At 36.6% G+C, this 19,369-nt stretch overlaps 1 protein-coding gene across 5 annotated transcripts in view; it reads right to left on the bottom strand.

The window, feature by feature from the left end:
• CSMD3 (CUB and Sushi multiple domains 3) overlaps window positions 1-19,369 on the bottom strand; it is a 1,331,483-nt gene that overhangs the window by 611,263 nt on the left and 700,851 nt on the right. For all 5 annotated transcript variants that reach the window (XM_070477231.1, XM_070477232.1, XM_070477233.1 and 2 more), the window contains one exon: window positions 13,317-13,420. In XM_070477231.1, the coding sequence (XP_070333332.1) occupies window positions 13,317-13,420 (104 nt within the window). The remainder of the gene's footprint in view (window positions 1-13,316; window positions 13,421-19,369) is intronic.

Genomic DNA, 19,369 nt, shown 5'->3' with positions numbered 1-19,369 from the left:
TTAACTACTTTGGTTGCAAAGAAGATTCAGCATGAAATGTATAACATAAGAGACAAATGAAAATCTGGCATTTATAGTTTAAGAGTGCAGGAGACAGGTCTAAAGTCCCTTGATTAACTTTGATATACAAGTTCCTTCCAGTCCAAGTATAGACAAACAAAAGTGGATGTTTATTCAAACATGTGGAGGCTAAATGTTATGCTCTATTAAACAATTAACGGATTAATGAGGAAATCAAAGAAGAAATTTAAAAAATACCTAGAGATAAATGAAAATGAAAACATGACAATTCAAAATTTAGAGTACCCAGCAAAAACAGTTCTAACAGGGAAGCTTATAGTGATAAAAGTCTACCTCAGGATATAAGAAAAATCACAAATAAACAACCTAACCTTATACCTAAAGCAATAAGAGAAAGATGAACAAGTAAAATCCAACATTAGTAGAAGGGAGAAATTATAAATATCACAGCAGAAATAAGTAACAACATAATAGAAAAGAGCAATGGAACTAAAAAAAATTTTTTTTTAAATGGGTCTTTGAAAAGATAAATAAAATTAAAAAAAAAAAAAAAAAAAAACAACTTTTAGCCAGACTCACTAAGAAAAGAGAGAGAGAGAGAAAGAGGGTCTAAATCAATAAAACCAGAAATGAAAAAGAGGTTATAACCAACACCACAGAAATGTGAATGTTCATAAGAGACTGCTATGAGCAGGTACACACCAATAAAATGGACAATCCAGAAGAAATGGCTAAATTCCCTGAAAGACACAATCTCCCAAGACTGAACCAGTAAAAAACAGAAAATATAAACAGATCAATCACCAGTACTCAAATTGAATCAGTAATTTAAAAATCCCCAACAAATAAAATCCATGGGCCAGATGGCTTCACAAGAAATTCTACCAAACATTCAAAGAATTAACATGTGTTTTACTAAAAATTTGTATAGGAACATAATAGACTCCAAAGGGCCAAAGCAATATTGAGAAAGATAAACAGACCTGGGGAAATCAGGTTGCCTGACTTCAGACTATACTACAAAGGTACAATCATCAAAACAATATGGTACTTGCACAAAAAATAGACATATCAATCAATGGAACAGATAGAAAGGCTGAAAATAAACCCACACACTGTGGTCAAGTAGTCTACGAAAAAGGAGAAAAGAATACACAATGGACAAAAGCAAATCTTTTCAACAAGTGGTATTGGGAAAATTGGACTGTTACATGCAAAAGAATTAAATTAGATCATCTGCTAATATCATCTATAAAAATAAACTCAAAATGGATTAAAGACCCATGTGTAAGACTGGATACTATAAAACTCCTAGAAGAAAATAGTCAGAACACTGTTTGACATAAACTGCAGCAATATTTTTTTGGTATCCATCTCTTAGAGGAATGGAAATAAAAATAAACAAATGGAATCTAATTAAACTTAAAAGCTTTTGCATAGCAAAGAAAACTACAAACAAAGCAACAAGACAACGTACAGAATGGGAGAAAATATTTGCAAACAACACCATTGACAAGTGATTAATCTCCAAAATATACAAACAGCTCATACAACATAATAGCAAACAAATAAACAACGCAATCCAAAAATAGGCAGAAAACCTAAACAGACATTTCTCCAAAGAAGACATACTGATACTGATGGCCAACAGGCACATTAAAAGATGCTCAACATTGCTAATTATTAGGAAAATCCAAATCAAAATTACAATAAGGTATCACCTCACACTGGTCAGAATGGTCATCATCAAAAAGTATACAAATAATAAATTCTGGTCAAGAAGCAACAGTTAGAACTGGACATGGAACAACAGACTGGTTCCAAATTGGGAAAGGAGTACATCAAGGCTGTATACTGTCACCCTGTTTATATAACTTATATGCAGAGTACATCATGCAAAATGCCAGGCTGGATGAAGCACAAGCTGAAATCAAGATTGCCAGGAGAGGTATCAATAAGCTCAGCTACTCAGATGACACTATCCTTATGGCAGAAAGTGCAGAACTAAAGAGCCTCTTGATGAAAGTGAAAGAAGAGAGTGAAAAAGTTGACTTAAAATTCAACATTTATAAACAGTTCTGCGCGATGAACATTGGGGTGCACATGTCTCTTTCAGATCTAGTTTCCTCAGTGTGTATGCCCAGAAGTGGGATTGCTGGGTCATATGGCAGTTCTATTTCCAGTTTTTTAAGAAATCTCCACACTGTTCTTCATAGCGGCTGTACTAGTTTGCATTCCCACCAACAGTGTAAGAGAGTTCCCTTTTCTCCACACCATCTCCAGCATTTATTGCTTGTAGACTTTTGGATAGCAGCCATCCTGACTGGCGTGTAATGGTACCTCATTGTGGTTTTGATTTGCATTTCTCTGATAATGAGTGATGTTGAGCATCTTTTCATGTATTTGTTAGCCATCTGTATGTCTTCTTTGGAGAAATGTCTCCATTTACAAATGTTTACTTCTTTGGCCCATTTTTTGATTGAGTCATTTATTTTTCTGGAATTGAGCTGGAGGAGTTGCTTGTATTTTTTTGAGATTATTCCTTTGTCTGTTGCTTTGTTTGCTATTATTTTCTCCCAATCTGAGGGCTGTCTTTTCACATTGCTTATAGTTTCCTTTGCTGTGCAAAAGCTTTTAAGTTTAATTAGGTCCTATTTGTTTATTTTTGCTTTAATTTCCAATATTCTGGGAGGTGGGTCATAGAGGATCCTGCTGTGATTTATGTCAGAGAGTGTTTTGCCTATGTTCTCCTCTAGGAGTTTGATAGTTTCTGGTCTTACATTTAGATCTTTAATCCATTTTGAGTTTATTTTTGTGTATGGTGTTAGAAAGTGTTCTAGCTTCATTCTTTTACAAGTGGTTGACCAGTTTTCCCAGCACCACTTGTTAAAGAGGGTCTTTCTTCCATTGTATATTCTTGCCTCCTTTGTCGAAGATAAGGTGTCCATAGGTTCGTGGATTTATCTCTGGGCTTTCTATTCTGTTTCATTGATCTATATTTCTGTCTTTGTAGCAGTACCATACTTTCTTGATGACTGTGGCTTTGTAGTATAGTCTGAAATCAGGCAGGTTGATTCCTCCAGTTCCATTCTTCTTTCTCAAGATTGCTTTGGCTATTCGAGGTTTTTTGTATTTCCATACAAATTGTGAAATTATTTGTTCTAGTTCTGTGAAAAATACCATTGGTAGCTTCACAAGGATTGCATTGAATCTATAGATTGCTTTGGGTAGTATAGTCATTTTGACAATATTGATTCTTCCAATTCATGAACACGTTATATTTCTCCATCTGTTTGGAAGCAACCTAGATGCCCATTAGCAGACGAATGGATAGGGAAGCTGTGGTACATATACGCCATGGAATATTACTCAGCCATTAAAAAGAATTCATTTGAATCAGTTCTAATGAGATGGATGAAACTGGAGCCCATTATACAGAGTGAAGTAAGCCAGAAAGATAAAGACCAATACAGTATACTAACACATATGTATGGAATTTAGAAGATGGCAACAATAACCCTATATGCAAAACAGAAAAAGAGACTCAGATGTATAGAACAGGCTTTTGGATTCTGTGGGAGAAGGCGAGGGTGGGATGTTTCGAGAGAACAGCATCAAAACATGTATATTATCTTGGGTGAAACAGATCACCAGCCCAGGTTGGATGCATGAGACAAGTGCTCAGGCCTGGTGCACTGGGAAGACCCAGAGGGATTGGGTAGAGAGGGAGGTGGGAGAGGGGATCGGGATGGGGAATACATGTAAATCCATGGCTAATTCATGTCAATGTATGACAAAAACCACTACAATATTGTAAAGTAATTAGCCTCCAATTAATGAAAATAAATGGAAAAAAAATAAATAAAATTGTTTAAAAAAGAAAAGATTTCTAATGAAAATGTCTTCTGGTTAAAAAAAAAAAATCAGCATTTAAAAAAAGAAGATCATGGCAAGTGGTCCCATCACTTCATGGTAAATAGATGGGGAAAAAATGGAAAAAATGACAGACTTTATTTTATTGGGCTCCAAAATCACTGCAGATGTTGGCTGCAGCCACAGAATTAAAAGACACTTGCTCCTTGGAAGAAAAGCTATGACCAACCTAGACAGCATATTAAAAAGCAGAGACATTACTTTGCTGACAAAGGCCCATCTAGTCAAAGCTACGGTTTTTCCAGTAGTCATGTATGGATGTGAGAGTTGGACTATAAAGAAAGCTGAGCACTGATGAATTGATGCTTTTGAACTGTGGTGTTGGAGAAGAATCCAGAGAGTCCATTGGACAGCAAGGAGATCAAACCAGTTGATCCTATAAGAAATCAGTCCTGAATATTAATTGGAAGGACTGATGTTAAAGCTGATGCTCCAATACTTTGGCCACCTAAAAGTGCAATGAGCTGACTCACTGAAAAAGACCCTCATGCTGGGAAAGATCGAAACCCGGAGGAGAAAGGGATGACAGAGGATGACTGGATGGTTTGATGGCATCATTGACTTGATGGACATGAGTTTGAGCAAGCTCCCGAGTTGGTGACAGACTGGGAAGCCTGACATGCTTCAGTCCATGGGGTCACAAAGAGTCAGATACGACTGAGCCACTGAACTGAACTGAACTGAATAAATGCTGGTGAGGGTTAGGAGAAAAAGGAACCCTGCCGCTACACTGTTGATGGGAATGTAAACTGGTGTAATGACTGTAGAGAATATGGAGGTTCCTTAAAAAACCTAAAAATAGAGTTACTACAAGATCTAGCAATGCCGCTCTTGGAAAGATACCTGGAGAAAACTATATTAGAAAAGATACAGCATACCAACATCTATAGCAACATTGTTTATATTAACCAAGACATGAAAACAACCTAAATGTCCTTTGACAGATAAATAAAGAAGATATAGTGTACACGCAAACACACACACACAGACACACACACACACACACAATTGAATATTACCCAACCATAAAAAGGAATTTTTTTTAAAGAGTCTGATATGACCAAGCGACTGAACAACTTGGATCGACTTAGAGATTATCATACTACATGAAGCATGTCACACAGGGAGAGACAAATACCAATGATATCTTGTATATGTGGAATAAGTATTTTGTGAATGTAATGTTACTTATGTGACTGATGAGGACCTAGGAGAAACTTTTCGGGCCTAAGTTAAAAATTTAAATTTAAGCTCCAAATGGAATTACTCCTTAGTACTGATTAGGTAATATTTCACATGAAGCTACAGAATAATACTCAAAACACTAATCATTTATAAATATAAGCAATATAGACATCACTATATTTTCTATTTTTTTCACGACACTTTAAACAATGTATGATGAGAGAAAATTTTTGACCATTGCTAACCAAAAATCTGCTTTAATCATTCACTTGTACACTAAACCTAAAAGTTATTTCTCCAAAACTAGTATTGTACTGAATTTTTAAATTAATCTCATATTGCTGACAATCACATTGCTTTGTATTTTGCTGTGGACTTACTGTATATTTAGATACTTGAAACAGCCAAGATAAAAGAGAAACAGCAGGAGATAATTATAAAATTGTACTTTTATTATATAATAGTCACAAAAAGAAATATTATAAGTGCAAATTGAAATTGAAAAAAAAAGTCAAAGTTTCCCTAATAACAAAAAATTCTTGGTACGTGGTTCTAGGATGTAACTTTCTTCTTGTTATAAAGGCAGGAGATTATATTTTTCCTTTTGATAAGGGTAATTAACACAGAAAATTATTATATCTGTTTGTTTGTATATGGATTAGACTTTTTCTCTTTCTGCAGTCTCTATAGAAAATTGCCTATAACATGCATCATTGTCTAATTTAATCCATATTTGATAAATAGCTGTGAAAAGAAGAGAAGCGAAAAGCAAAGGGGAAAAGGAAAGATACCCATTTGAATGCAGAGTTCCATAGAATAGCAAGGATAGGTAAGAAAGCCTTCCTCAGCGATCAATGCAAAGAAATAGAGGGAAACAATAGAATGGGAAAGACTAGAGATCTCTTCAAGAAAATTAGAGATACCAAGGGAATATTTCATGCAAAGATGGGCTCAATAAAGGACAGAAATGGTAGGGACCTAACAGAAGCAGAAGATATTAAGAAAAGGTGGCAAGAATACACAGAAGAACAAAAATGTTCTTCACGACCCAGATAATCATGATGGTGTGATCACTCACCTAGAGCCAGACATCCTGGATTGTGAATTCAAGTGTGCCTTAGGAAGCATCACTATGAACAAAGCTAGTGGAGGTGATGGAACTCCAGTTGAGCTATTTCAAATCCTAAAAGATGATGCTGTGAAAGTGCTGCACTCAACAGGCCACCCAATTTGGAAAACTCAGCAGTAGTCACAGGACTGGAAAAGTCAGTTTTCATTCCAATCCCTAAGCAAGGCAATGCCCAAGAAAGCTCAAACTATCGCACAACTGCACTCGTCTCATACACTAGCAAAGCAATGCTCAAAATTCTCCAAGCCAGGCTTCAGCAATACATGAACCGTGAACTTCCAGATGTTCAAGCTGGTTTAGGAAAGGCAGAGGAACCAGAGATCAAATTGCCAACATCCACTGGATCATCAAAAAAGCAATAGAGTTCCAGAAAAACATCTACTTCTGCCATATTGACTATGCCAAAGCCTTCGACTATGTGGATCACAATAAAATGTGGAAAATTCTGAAAGAGATTGGAATACCAGAACACCTGACCTGCCTCTTGAGAAACCTGTATGCAGGTCAGGAAGCAACACTTAGAACTGAACATGGAACAACAGACTGATTCCAAATACGGAAAGGAGTATGTCAAGGCTGTATATTGTCACCCCATTTAACGTATATGCAGAGTACATCATGAGAAATGCTGGGCTGGATGAAGCACAGACTGGAATCAAGATTTCTGGGAGAAATATCAATTACCTCAGATATGCAGATGTCATTACCCTTATGGCAGAAAGTGAAGAAGAACTAAAGTGTCTCTTGATGAAAGTGAAAGAGGAGAGTGAAAAAGTTAGCTTAAAGAACAACATGCAGAAAACTAAGTTCATGGCATCCATTCCCATCACTTTATCACAGATGGGGAAACAGTGGAAACAGTGGCTGACTTTATTTTTTTTGGCTCCAAAATCACTGCGGATGGTGACTGCAGCCATGAAATTAAAAGACGCTTACTCCTTGGAAGGAAAATTATGACCAACCTAGACAGCATATTAAAAGCAGAGACATTAGTTTGTCAACGAAGTCCATCTTGCCAAGGCTGTTTTTTCCAGTAGTCATGTATGGATGCAAGAGCTGAATTATAAAGAAAGCTGAGCACCAAAGAATTGGTGCTTTTGAACTGTGGTGTTGGAGAAGACTCGTGAGAATCCCTTGGACTCAAGGAGATAGTCCATCCTCATTTTATTTATTTATTTATTTTTTTTTTTCCCATTTATTTTTATTAGTTGGAGGCTAATTACTTTACATCATTGCAGTGGTTTTTGTCATACATTGAAATGAATTAGCCATGGACTTACATGTATTCCCCATCCCATTCCCCCCTCCCACCTCCCTCTCCACCCGATCCCTCTGGGTCTTCCCAGTGCACCAGGCCTGAGCACTTGTCTCATGCACCCAACCTAGGCTCAACCAGTCCATCCTAAAGGAAATCCGTTCAGAATGTTCATTGGAATGACTGATGCTGAAGCTGAAACTCCAATACGTTGGCCACAGGATGTGAAGAGCCTACTCATTGGAAAAGACCCTAACGCTGGGAGGGATTGGGGGCAGGAGGAGAAGGGGATGACAGAGGAGGAGATGGTTGAATGGCATCACCGACTCGATGGACATGAGTTTTGGTAGACTCTGGGAGTTGCTGATGGACAGGGAGGCCTGGTGTGCTCGGTTCATGGGGTCGCAAAGAGTCGGACACAACTGAGCAACTGAACTGAACTGATAGTAAAACTTATTCATTCTTTTCTTCATTTTGAGGAAAGGAGTTACTGGGTTGGTAGGTTACTTTAAGTATATTTTCTGAATAATCAGTGTCTCACTTAAAATCCTGCTCTTTGCATCCTGTGTCAAAGGCTAATTAATCTTGATATGCTTTCAAAGACTTTGGTTTTGACACAAACTATACATAACTGCTTTAGGCAACTTTGTATCCCACCCCCCCATCCCTGACAGTATGGGGTCCTTATGGGCCACAGCGGAAGGAGTTAAATCATTCTCAAAAACTCTGAAAAGTCTTCAAGTAGTTTTAATGTGTTTTTAATACATCTTTTTGAACAAATTATCTCTAAAACTTAATTATTAAAAACTTCTTTAGTATGTATTTATTTACAAGCTGAGTGACCTCAGGGTTTATAGTGCATTCTAATCTCCCTAGTAGTCCCTTCATGATAGAATGAAACAGTTAAAGCCCTAAGTAAGTGCACTGAGAAATATTCTTCAAGCATTCCAGTACAATATAAAACAGAAGACAAGCTCTATTAAATTTCAGTTAGACTCAATGCCTGATTTTATTTATAATCACTAGGCATTATGGGTACATTCATTAGAAATAACAACTATAGTCCTACATTCCAATATATTTTTGTATTGTACAAATATGTAACTTTTGCCTTTTATAGAAATAGATTTAATAAATTTTTTTGTTTTAATATAGGACTATCAAGAATGAATTATACCTTCATTTTTGGATACATACAATTCACTGAGGATAATGATGATGGCTACAAAAGTTAAATTAACAAACATCTTGGAATATCACCATTAGGGTGACAGCAAAGAGTGTCATAACCTCACTTCCCATCTGCTCAGTTCAGTTCAGTTGCTCAGTAGTGTCCAACTCTTTGCGAGCCCATGAATTGCAGCACACCAGGCCTCCCTGTCCATTACCAACTCCTGGAGTTTACTCAAACTCACGTCCATCGAGTCAGTGATGCCATCCAGCCATCTCATCCTCTGTCATCCCCTTCTTCTCCTGCCCGCAGTCCCTCCCAGCATCAGGGTCTTTTCCAATGAGTCAACTCTTCGCATGAGGTGGCGAAAGTATTGGAGTTTCAGCTTCAGTATCAGTCCTCCCAATGAACACACATCTGTTAGGGGATGGCATTTAATAAAAAGGAAGAAAGTAACAAATGCTGGTGGAAAGTGGAGAAAAAGGAACTCTTATATACTGAGAAGGCAAGAAGTAACAGATGCTGGTTTGGGAGTAGAAGAAAAGGAAAATTTGTACACTGTTGGTGGGGATATAAACCAATATAGACCCTATGGAATAGCACAGACATTCCTTAAGAAATTACAAACAGAACTACCATAAGATCCAGCAATCTCACTTCTGGCTACAGATATCAAAAAGAAATGAAACCATTATCTAAGAGTTATCTATAATCCCATTTTTACTGCAGCATTAATCACAATTACAGGGATATGGAAACACCCTAAGTGTCTGTCAATCTGTCAGCAGATGAATAGCTCAAGAAAATTTATACATACACACACTAAAATATGGTTCAATCTTAAAAAAGAAGGAAATCCTGTCACTTGTAGCAACATGGGTGAACCTGGAGGGCATTATGATAAGTGGAATAAGTCAATATAGAAAGAAAAATACTGCTTGGACTCACATAGAAGGAATCCCCTCCCCTACCAAAAAAAGAGAGAGAGCGCACGAAAAGTCTTAATTTATAGAAACAAGAGAGCTACCAGGTATTGGAGAGTGGTGGAAGTAGGTAGAGGTTGGTAAAAGTTTACATAGATTTAGTTATATGATGAATAAGATCTGAAAGTCTAATGTGTAACATGGTAACTACAGTGGATAATACTGAACTGTATAACTGAAATTTACTACAAGTAGAACTTAGAAGTTCTCACTGAAAAAAAAAATAAGGTAAATATGTGGGGTGGTAGTACATATGTCAATTAATCTGATGGGAGAATCCTTTCACAAAGTATACATACATTAAATTATCACATTGTGTAATTTAAAATGTCTTATTTTTTTCATCAATTATGCCTCAGTAAGTCTTAAAAAAAGATTAAAAACAAAAAAGAAAGGAAAGTCGATCAAGATACTAGAGGAACAACACACAGTTTTAAGAATTAAAATACAGGGACTTCCCTGGCAGTCCAGTGGTTAAGACTTTGTACTTCCAATGCAACATGTGTGGATTTGATCCCTGGTTGGGAATCTAATATCCAATAAACTGTAAGGTGGGGCCTAAGAAATACATAAAGTACTACAGAATGATGGGACTACATGTATGTTAGTTCAATTAGGTAACTGAGTAGTGAATAATTGTGAGTTTTGCTTCATTTAAGGTCTTGGGTTTCAGAAATTTTAATTTATTAGCCAATTCTAAAGCATAATATATGTGAGAGCGTTTGGAACAGTTCTTATTACAGATACAAAGAGATTTCTATATTAACGCTAGTTTTTAGGAAAGATTTGAAGGTCAAGACCTTAGCACATACATCTTTGTAGTTTTCTATGGATACTTCATTTACATATTTAGCACTCTAACAAGGTGCTATGCTAAATAGTTGGCATTTGTGGGAAGAACTCTAATATATTTACATAGCTTTTCTATATTTTGTCTTAATTTATTTTCTATAGTCACTTTTGAAATGTCTACCATACAAATATTCTTGTTGAAGAAGAAAAAAATACCTACTAAAAGCATCTTTAGACAATTTGTTCCAATTGAATCCAACACAAAATAAATACACAAAACTCCAAATAAAGCCATAATCATTGCTTAGACTGCAATAAAATCATCAGGATTTTCACAAAACAAACTAAAGTATAATAGTAAACTGCTTTCTTTTTTTTTTTTTTTTTTTTCAGTAAACTCATCAGTGTTTTCATAATGGAAAATGTGACTATAATCACACTGAAGAAATAATGAAGAATCATAAAAATAAATTCTCTCTTCTATTTAACATTTTGTTGCTAGCAATGTCACACAGACAAATGTCACAGAGATTATTTCATACTGCAGCCTAAAGTAATTCTGAATCTTCAAGAGCATGCATTTATTTTTGCCCAACAGCAAGTCATTTGAATGACTGCACATCGAATTCTGTCCACATGAGACAATTGCTACTGTCAGTTTCATTGTTTTCTTGCATGTGGTATCAGTGAACACTGTTGAAACTCTGAAGCCAGAGACTAAATGTCCCCCTGCTGCCAAAATGTATATGTTGAACCTAATATCCAATGTGAGGTTATATGAAGGTGGGGACTTTGATAGGTGATTAGGTCACGAAGGTAAGCTCTCATGAATGTGACTGTGTCCTTATAAAGGAGGCTCTTGAGAGAACTCTGCCCCCATTTGCTATATGTGGACACAGTAAAAAGATGGCCGTCTATGATCCAGAAAGCGGGTTGTCAGTAGACACAAAATCTGCTGCCACCATGACCTCTGACTTATAGCCTCCAGAACTGTGAGAGATATATTTGCTGTTATAAACTATTCAGTCTGTGCTATATTTATACATATAGAACCATAGCAGCCTGGATGCACTGATCCACCAGGCAGTCCTCTGCACAGTGCTCTACACCTGATGGTGTGCCCTTGCTAATGTCTGCAAAGACTTCCTCCTGCTGGCATGTTTCAGTTGATGTGTCTTCATGCAGATTTAATTTTTCCTCTCCCATTATAATTCATGCAACACCTAACAGTGTTAACACAAGCCTCTGTGTTAGGTATTTTGGGAAATCCAAGATGAGTAATAGTTGCTGCATTCAAGGAAGTTAAATGACTGTGAGCATGTACGGAGTGCGTGTGTGTGTGCGTGTGTGTGTGTGTGTGTGTGTGTGTGTAATGGTGAAGGACAAGAAGGTGCGCAAGGCAGAAATAAAAGCAGTGAAAATATATTTTTTCTTTCTTTTTAAAAACTATAATATAAAATGTGAAGGAATTTTCTGAAAGGTCAATTTTTGAGAAACACCACATTGATAAAGCCTGAACTGCAAGTCAACAGTTATGAAAGGAATACTGAGAGAAAGCATATCATAACCATTTGAGGTTTATCACATGAAAACAGTACACTAGCCCTGAATATTTTTTCTTGCCCCTATCCCAGAGAGATTATTGGAATGAATAGCCAAGGATAAGGTGACAGACAAGTTCCTAAAACACAGAGTGAAAAAACACAGTATGTACTATTTCCAGGACTGCAGGCCATGAAATCAGAAGATGCTGTGCTTCATGAGAGGAAAGTTATGACAAACCTAGACAGCATTTTAAAAATCAGAGATTTCACTTTGCTGACAAAGATCCATATAGTCAAAGCTATGATCTTTACAGTTGTGAGAGCTGGACCATAAAAAGGCTGAGTGCAGAAGAATTGATGCTTTCTAATTGTGGTGCTGGAGAAGACTTTTGGAAGTCCCTTTGACTGCAGGGAGATCAATTCAGTAAATCCTAAAGGAAATCAACCCTGAATATACATTGGAAGGACTGATGCTAAAGCTGAAGCTCCAATACTTTGGCCACTTGATGTGAACAGCTGACTCATCAGAAAAGACCCTAATATAGGGAAAAACTGAGGGCAAAAGGAGAAGAGGTGAGCAGAGAATGATATGGTTGGATAGCATCACTGATTCAATGGACATGAACTTGCGCAAATTCCAGGAGATGGGTGAGGGACAGGCAGACTTGGCGTGCTGCAGCCCATGGGGTCACAAAGAGTCAAGACACAACTTAGCGACTGAACAGTAAGTTCCTAACATTTCCCTTTATTTAATATAAGTTCATCCTTTTTTTCATTCTTCTTCACATTAAGAACCTTTTTAGTATATTAGTTCAACTCTGAGAGCTATTCACTGCTCTAGTATTACTACTACTACTTCATGTCAAACCACTGATTAACTCTCAATAACAGATACTGATGATGACCAGGTATGATTAAGCCTCCAATAAATTGCAACACCCACCAGTTTTTAGTACTAGTAGTACTGTCTCTAGGATCAATTTCATAACTTTTTTTTTTCCCCCACTCTATTCTAAAACTCTGTGAGGGTAAAAGTATTTTCCAAAATAAGGTCAATCAGCCTGTCTGTAATTTCATCCTAGGCCCCTTTCTGGCAATGGATTCTAAGTACCTATGTGTGGATCAAGTATATTAAGCCTTATGTAAAAGGACTAATAAATATACCATATGCAGACTGATGACAATAAATAATATACTATACTCCTTCTGTTGAAGGTAGTGAGAACAATCAATGGAAAAAAAAAAGGTAAAATTACACAAGAACCTGATAGGCTAAGTCAAGAAAGAAATATTGAGAACTTACACTTGGAGCACTGTCCTTGGGTCTCCAACTTCACCCCCATCACCAATTGTCAAGGTATCATAGCCAATTTCCAGGTCAAATTCTTCAAAATTTATCTGGATGACCTACCAATGAACAGAAACAAATATCTCAAATATATCTCATTATATATTAAAAGCAAACAAGAGAACAAAGGCAGAAAAACATTAAAATGCCTGTAGACATATTATATATTTATATGTCCATAGCTATCTATATAAGAATTTCATACTATGACAGGAAATCATATGATAATATTTCTAATGTTCAATCATTATAATTATAATTTTATTTACAATATAATATCTTCTGTTAATAATTTTTCAATGATATAACATGATTCTCTTTATAGAACATTCTTATCTGAGGAATTTGAATGTAAATCTAACTTGAGAAGGTTTTATAAAAAGCACATATAGGTGGAGAGTGGTTTACTGTAAATAAAAATAAGCTAGCATGGAAAAGCACACAGTATAAAATTGCCACTAGATAGTAAAGCTTAAAAAATGTTAGAACTAAATTTGAACCTAGATCAGTACATTTAAAGGCATCAGGATTATTTTTGTGTATTCTTTGGTAATCAGTTCTGTTCAGTTCAGTTGATCAGTCATGTCCAACTCTTTGTGACCCCATGAATGGCAGCACACCAGGCCTCCTTGTCCATCACAAACTCCTGGAGCTTACTCAAACTCATGCCCATTGAGTCGGTGATGCCATCCAGCCATCTCACCCTCTGTCATCCCCTTTTCCGTCTGTCCCCAATCCCTCCCAGCATCAGGGTCTTTTCCAATGAATCAACTCTTTGCATCAGGTGGCCAAAGTACTGGAGTTTCAGCTTCAGCATCAGTCATTCCAATGAACATCCGACACTGATCTCCTTTAGGATGGACTAGTTGGATCTCCTTGCAGTCCAAGTGACTCTCAAAAGTCGTCTCCTACACCACAGTTCAAAAGCATCCATTCTTTGGCACTCAGCTTTCTTTATAGCTCAACTCTCGCATCCATACATGACCACTGGAAAAACCATAGCCTTGACTAGATGGACCTTTGTTGGCAAAGTAATGTCTCTGCTTTTTATATGCTATCTAGGTTGGTCATAACTTTCCTTCCAAGGAGTAAGCGTCTTTTAATTTCATGGCTGCAGTCACTCTCTGCAGTGATTTTGGAGCCCAAAAAGATAAAGTCTGATACTGTTTCCACTGTTTCCCCATCTATTTACTGTGAAGTGATGGGACCAGATGCCATGGTCTTAGTTTTCTGAATGTTGAGCTTTAAGCCAACTTTTTCACTCTCTTCTTTCACTTTCATCAAGAGGATTTTTAGTTCCTCTTCACTTTCTGCCATAAGGGTGGTGTCATCTGCATATCTGAGATTATTGATATTTCTCCCGGCAATCTTGATTCCAGCTTGTGCTTCCTCCAGCCCAGTGTTTCTCATGATGTACTCTGCATATAAGTTACATAATCAGGGTGACAACAGACAGCCTTGACATACTCCTTTCCCTATTTGGAAAAAGTTTTGCTCCATGTCCAGTTCTAACTGTTGCATTCTGCCCGGCATACAGGTTTCTCAAGAGGCAGGTGGTCTGGTATTCCCATCTCCTTCAGAATTTTCCACAGTTTATTGTGATCCACACAGTCAAAGGCTTTGGCATAGTCAATAATGCAGAAATATATGCTTTTCTGGAACTCTCTTGCTTTTTTGATGACCCAGCAGATGTTAGCAATTTGATCTCTGGTTCCTCTGCCTTTTCCAAAACCAGCTTGAACATCTGGAACTTCATGGTTCACGTATTGCTGAAGCCTGGCTTGGAGAATTTTGAGCATTACTTTACTAGCATGTGAGATGAGTGCAATTGTGTGGTAGTATAAGCATTCTTTGGCATTGTCTTTCTTGGGATTGGAATGAAAACTGACCTTTTCCAGTCCTGTGGCCACTGCTGAGTTTTCCAAATATGCTGGCACAGAATCCCTCATTTATATTACATTTTGCCAGCAAAATTGGGAGCACAGTTCTTTGGGAGACATATTATATCATGATAAGCAATTTAATATTAGTTCTTATCGAAATATAATCATGTACTTGTTTATTGCTTATATATTTATGCAAGAGTTCATATTTAATTAAATTGCAGTTCTTAAATTCAGAAACCAATGTAACATTTTAGAGAATAATTTAATTAAGAATCTGTACAGAAGAAATACATAAATATTGTCCTATAAATATGCTTAGAGCAAAAAGTAATTTATAATAAAGTTTCAGAAGAGCTGAGTCTACCAATAGTATCAGAGAAAAATGAAAAAGGCCTTAATTTTTTTAAATTATTTAAAATATGTGAGCTTTCATATCATATTTTTACTTTTTTAACAAAAACCCCAATTTTTTATTATGTCTATTTCTTGATTTTTTTAAAAATTATTTTTATTAGTATTGATTAAAGCATTTGTTTTGGTCAGACTTAAATACAGAATATATAAAAACACAATTTTAAATGGCTATGATTTAAAAGAAAAGGTTTGCCTATTCTACATTGAGTTAAATATATAAGTAGTCTCAATTAATAATTTTGTATTAATAGAGATTAAGTTGTTCCCATTGCTTTTGCTATAATGAGCAACATGGTTATTTTCTGGCTCAAATGTACAAATGTATCTCTACATTAAGTGTGTACTTATGAGTATAATTTCTGAGTAATAACAGTCAAAATTAAATTTCAAAATATTGTGCCATATGGTTTGAAAACTATCTTATCACTTTAAATGTCCACAACTTGTGTACATTATATTCCATTAGTTCTACAAATCTAAAGGGTATAAAAAGTGAAGACTTTTTTGCATTTTCTTCATTAGTAATCAAATTATCTTTTTATGTTTGTCATTTATGTTCCTTTTCAGGTTTTCTGAACCATCAGTACTGTCTTTTTCTCAAAGTTTTCCATTATACAAAACCAAAACCTGTTACCATTAAGCAATAACTCCTTGTTTTCCCTTTTCTCCCTTATCCTGGTAACTTTCAATATGTTTTCTAACCCTACAAATTTGCATATTCCAGATATTTTATGTAAGTGGAATAACACAGTATTTGCCCTTTTGTGTCTGATTTACTTCACTAAGCAAAGTCTTCAAGGTTCATCTGCACTGTAGTGTGTATCAGAACTTTATTCCTTTTATGGTTGAATAACAGTCCATTTGTTTGTTGTTCAGTCATTCAGTTGTGTCTGACTCTTTGTGACCCCATGTACTGCAGCATGCCAGGCTTCCCTGTCTTTCACCATCTCCTGGAACTTGCTCAAACTCATGTCCATTGAGTCAGTGATGCCATCCAACCATCTTGTCCCTGTCATCCCCTTCTCCCCCTGCCTTCTATCTTTCCCAGCATCAGGGTCTTTTCTAATGAGTCAGATCTTCACATCAGGTGGCCAAAGTGTTGGAGCTTCAGCTTCATCATCAGTCCTTCCAGTGAATATTTCAGATTGATTTCCTTTAGGATTGACTGATTCATACTCCCTGCAGTCCAAGGGACTTGCGTGTGAAAGTGAAAATCGCTCAATATTCTGGGAGGTGGGTCATAGAAGATCCGGCTGTGATTTATGTCGGAGAGTGTTTTGCCTATGTTCTCCTCTAGGAGTTTTATAGTTTCTGGTCTTACATTTAGATCTTTAATACACTGAGACAAGTGCTCTGGCCTGGTGCATTGGGAAGACCCAGAGGAATCGGGTGGAGAGGGAGGTGGGAGGGGAGATTGGGATGGGGAATGCATATAAATCCATGGCTGATTCATGTCAATGTATGACAAAAACCACTACAATGTTGTAAAGTAATTAGCCTCCAACTAATAAAAATAAATTAAAAAAAAAAGAAAATCGCTCAGTCGTGTCCAGCTCTTTGCAACCCCATGGGCTATACAGTCCTGGAATTCTCCAAGCCAGAAAACTGGAGTGGATAGCCTTTCCCTTCTCCAGGGGATCTTCCCAACCCATGGATCGAACTCAGGTCTCCCGCATTCCAGGCAGATTCTTTACCAGCTGAGCCACAAGGGAAGCCCAGTACTATAGTTCGAAAATATCAGTTCTTCAGTGCTCACCTTCTTTATGATCCAATTCTCCCATCTATATAAGACTACTGGAAAAACCATTGCTTTAACTATACAGACCTTTGCCAGCATCTCTTCTTTTCAATATGCTGTCTAGGTTTGTCATAACTTGTCTTCCAAGGAGAAGCGTCTTTTAATTTCATGGCTGCAGTCACCATCAGCAATGATTTTGAAACCCAAGAAAATAAAGTCTGTCACTGTCAGAGGAAATAAAGTCCATTGTACCTTTATACCTAATTTGGTTTAACCATTATTCAATTGATGGACACTTGGTGTGCTTCCATCCTTAACCTGTGATGAGTATTGTTATTATGTAGATTGGTGTAAGAGCACCTATTTGAATCTCTGTTTTCAATTATCGTATATATGCCTAGGGGCAAAATTACTGGATCATAAAATTAACATTTTGAAGGACTACCAAGCTGTTTTCCAGAAATTTTGAACATTCAAAATTTCTACCAGGAATTCATGAGGGTTCCAACTTCTCTATATACCTCACTGCTTTTTGTTTTGTTTTGTTTTTATCATATCCATTCTAGTAGGTATAAAGTTTTAGCTTACTGTGGATTTAATTTCATCTCTCTAATTAATGATGTTGAATACTTTTAATGTACTTATTAGCCATTTGTATATGCTTTTGGTAACTGTCTATTTAAGTCCTTTATCCTCTCTAACATTGTTTCTCTTTTACCTCTTTTAAATTAAGTCGTTTGTTATATTGTTGCTGAATTGTAAGAGCTCTTTACATATTCTAGATATTAATCGCCTATCAGCTATATTGTTTACACATATTTTCTCCCATTGTGTGAATTATCTTTCCATTCCTATGATAGTGTGCTTTGATGCCCCCAAAATTTTAATGTAATGAAGCCCACTTTATATATTTTTTATTGCTGTTGCTTGCGTTTTTGTATCATATTTAAGAAGCCATTGCAAAATGCCATATCAAGTTATTTTTCTTTTTTCTTTTATGAATTTTATACTATAAGCACTTAAATTTAGGTTTTTGATCCATTCTGATTTAACTGTTGTATACAGTACAAGTAAGAATCAAATTTCATTCTTTCTGCATGTGGCTATTCAAGTTTGCAAGCGCCATTTATTGAATCTCCTGCATTGCAGGTGGACTCTTTACCATCTGAGCCACCAGGGAAGCCCAAATACAAGAAAACCTCGCCTTCTTGCACTTTGCTTTATTGTGATTGGCAGATAATGTATTTCTACCAACTGAAGTCCTGTGGCAAATCTGTGTTAAGCAAGCCTATCATTACCATTTCCTTTAAAAGAGCATGTGTATACTTTATGTCTTTGTGTCATGTTTTGATATTTATCACAATATTTCAAATATTTTTATTACCCTTACATTTGTTATGGTTATCTGTGCTCAGTGACTTTTGATGCTACTTTGTAATAGTTTTGGGTAGCTACAAACCATACCCACTTAAAACTGTAAACTTAAACGATAAACAGCAAATGCATTCTGACTGCTCCACTGACAGGCTCTCCCCCATCTTTGTCTTTCTCTTTCAGCCTCCCTATTCCCTGAGAGACAATAACATTGAAATTAGGCCAACTAGTGACCCCACTCCAGTACTCTTGCCTGGAAAATCCCATGGACAGAGGAGCCTGGTAGGCTGCAGTCCACGGGGTCTGTGAAAAGTAAGACATGACTGAGCGACTTCACTTTCACTTTTCACTTTTATGCATTGGAGAAGGAAATGGCAACCCACTCCAGTGTTCTTGCTTGGAGAATCCCAGGGATGGGGTCGCACAAAGTCAGACATGACTGAAGTGACTTAGCAGTGACACTACCATGGCTTATAAATGTCCAAATATAAAGAGGAGCCCCACGTACCTCACTTTAAATCAAAAACTAGAAATTATTAAGCTGAGTGAGAAATGAATGTCTAGAGTCAAGACAGGTTGAAAGTCAGGCCTCTTGC

Source organism: Odocoileus virginianus, chromosome 15 (genome assembly GCF_023699985.2).
Source record: "Odocoileus virginianus isolate 20LAN1187 ecotype Illinois chromosome 15, Ovbor_1.2, whole genome shotgun sequence".
Taxonomy (NCBI): Eukaryota; Metazoa; Chordata; class Mammalia; order Artiodactyla; family Cervidae; genus Odocoileus; species Odocoileus virginianus.
This window is presented reverse-complemented; position numbering and strand designations above follow the sequence as displayed.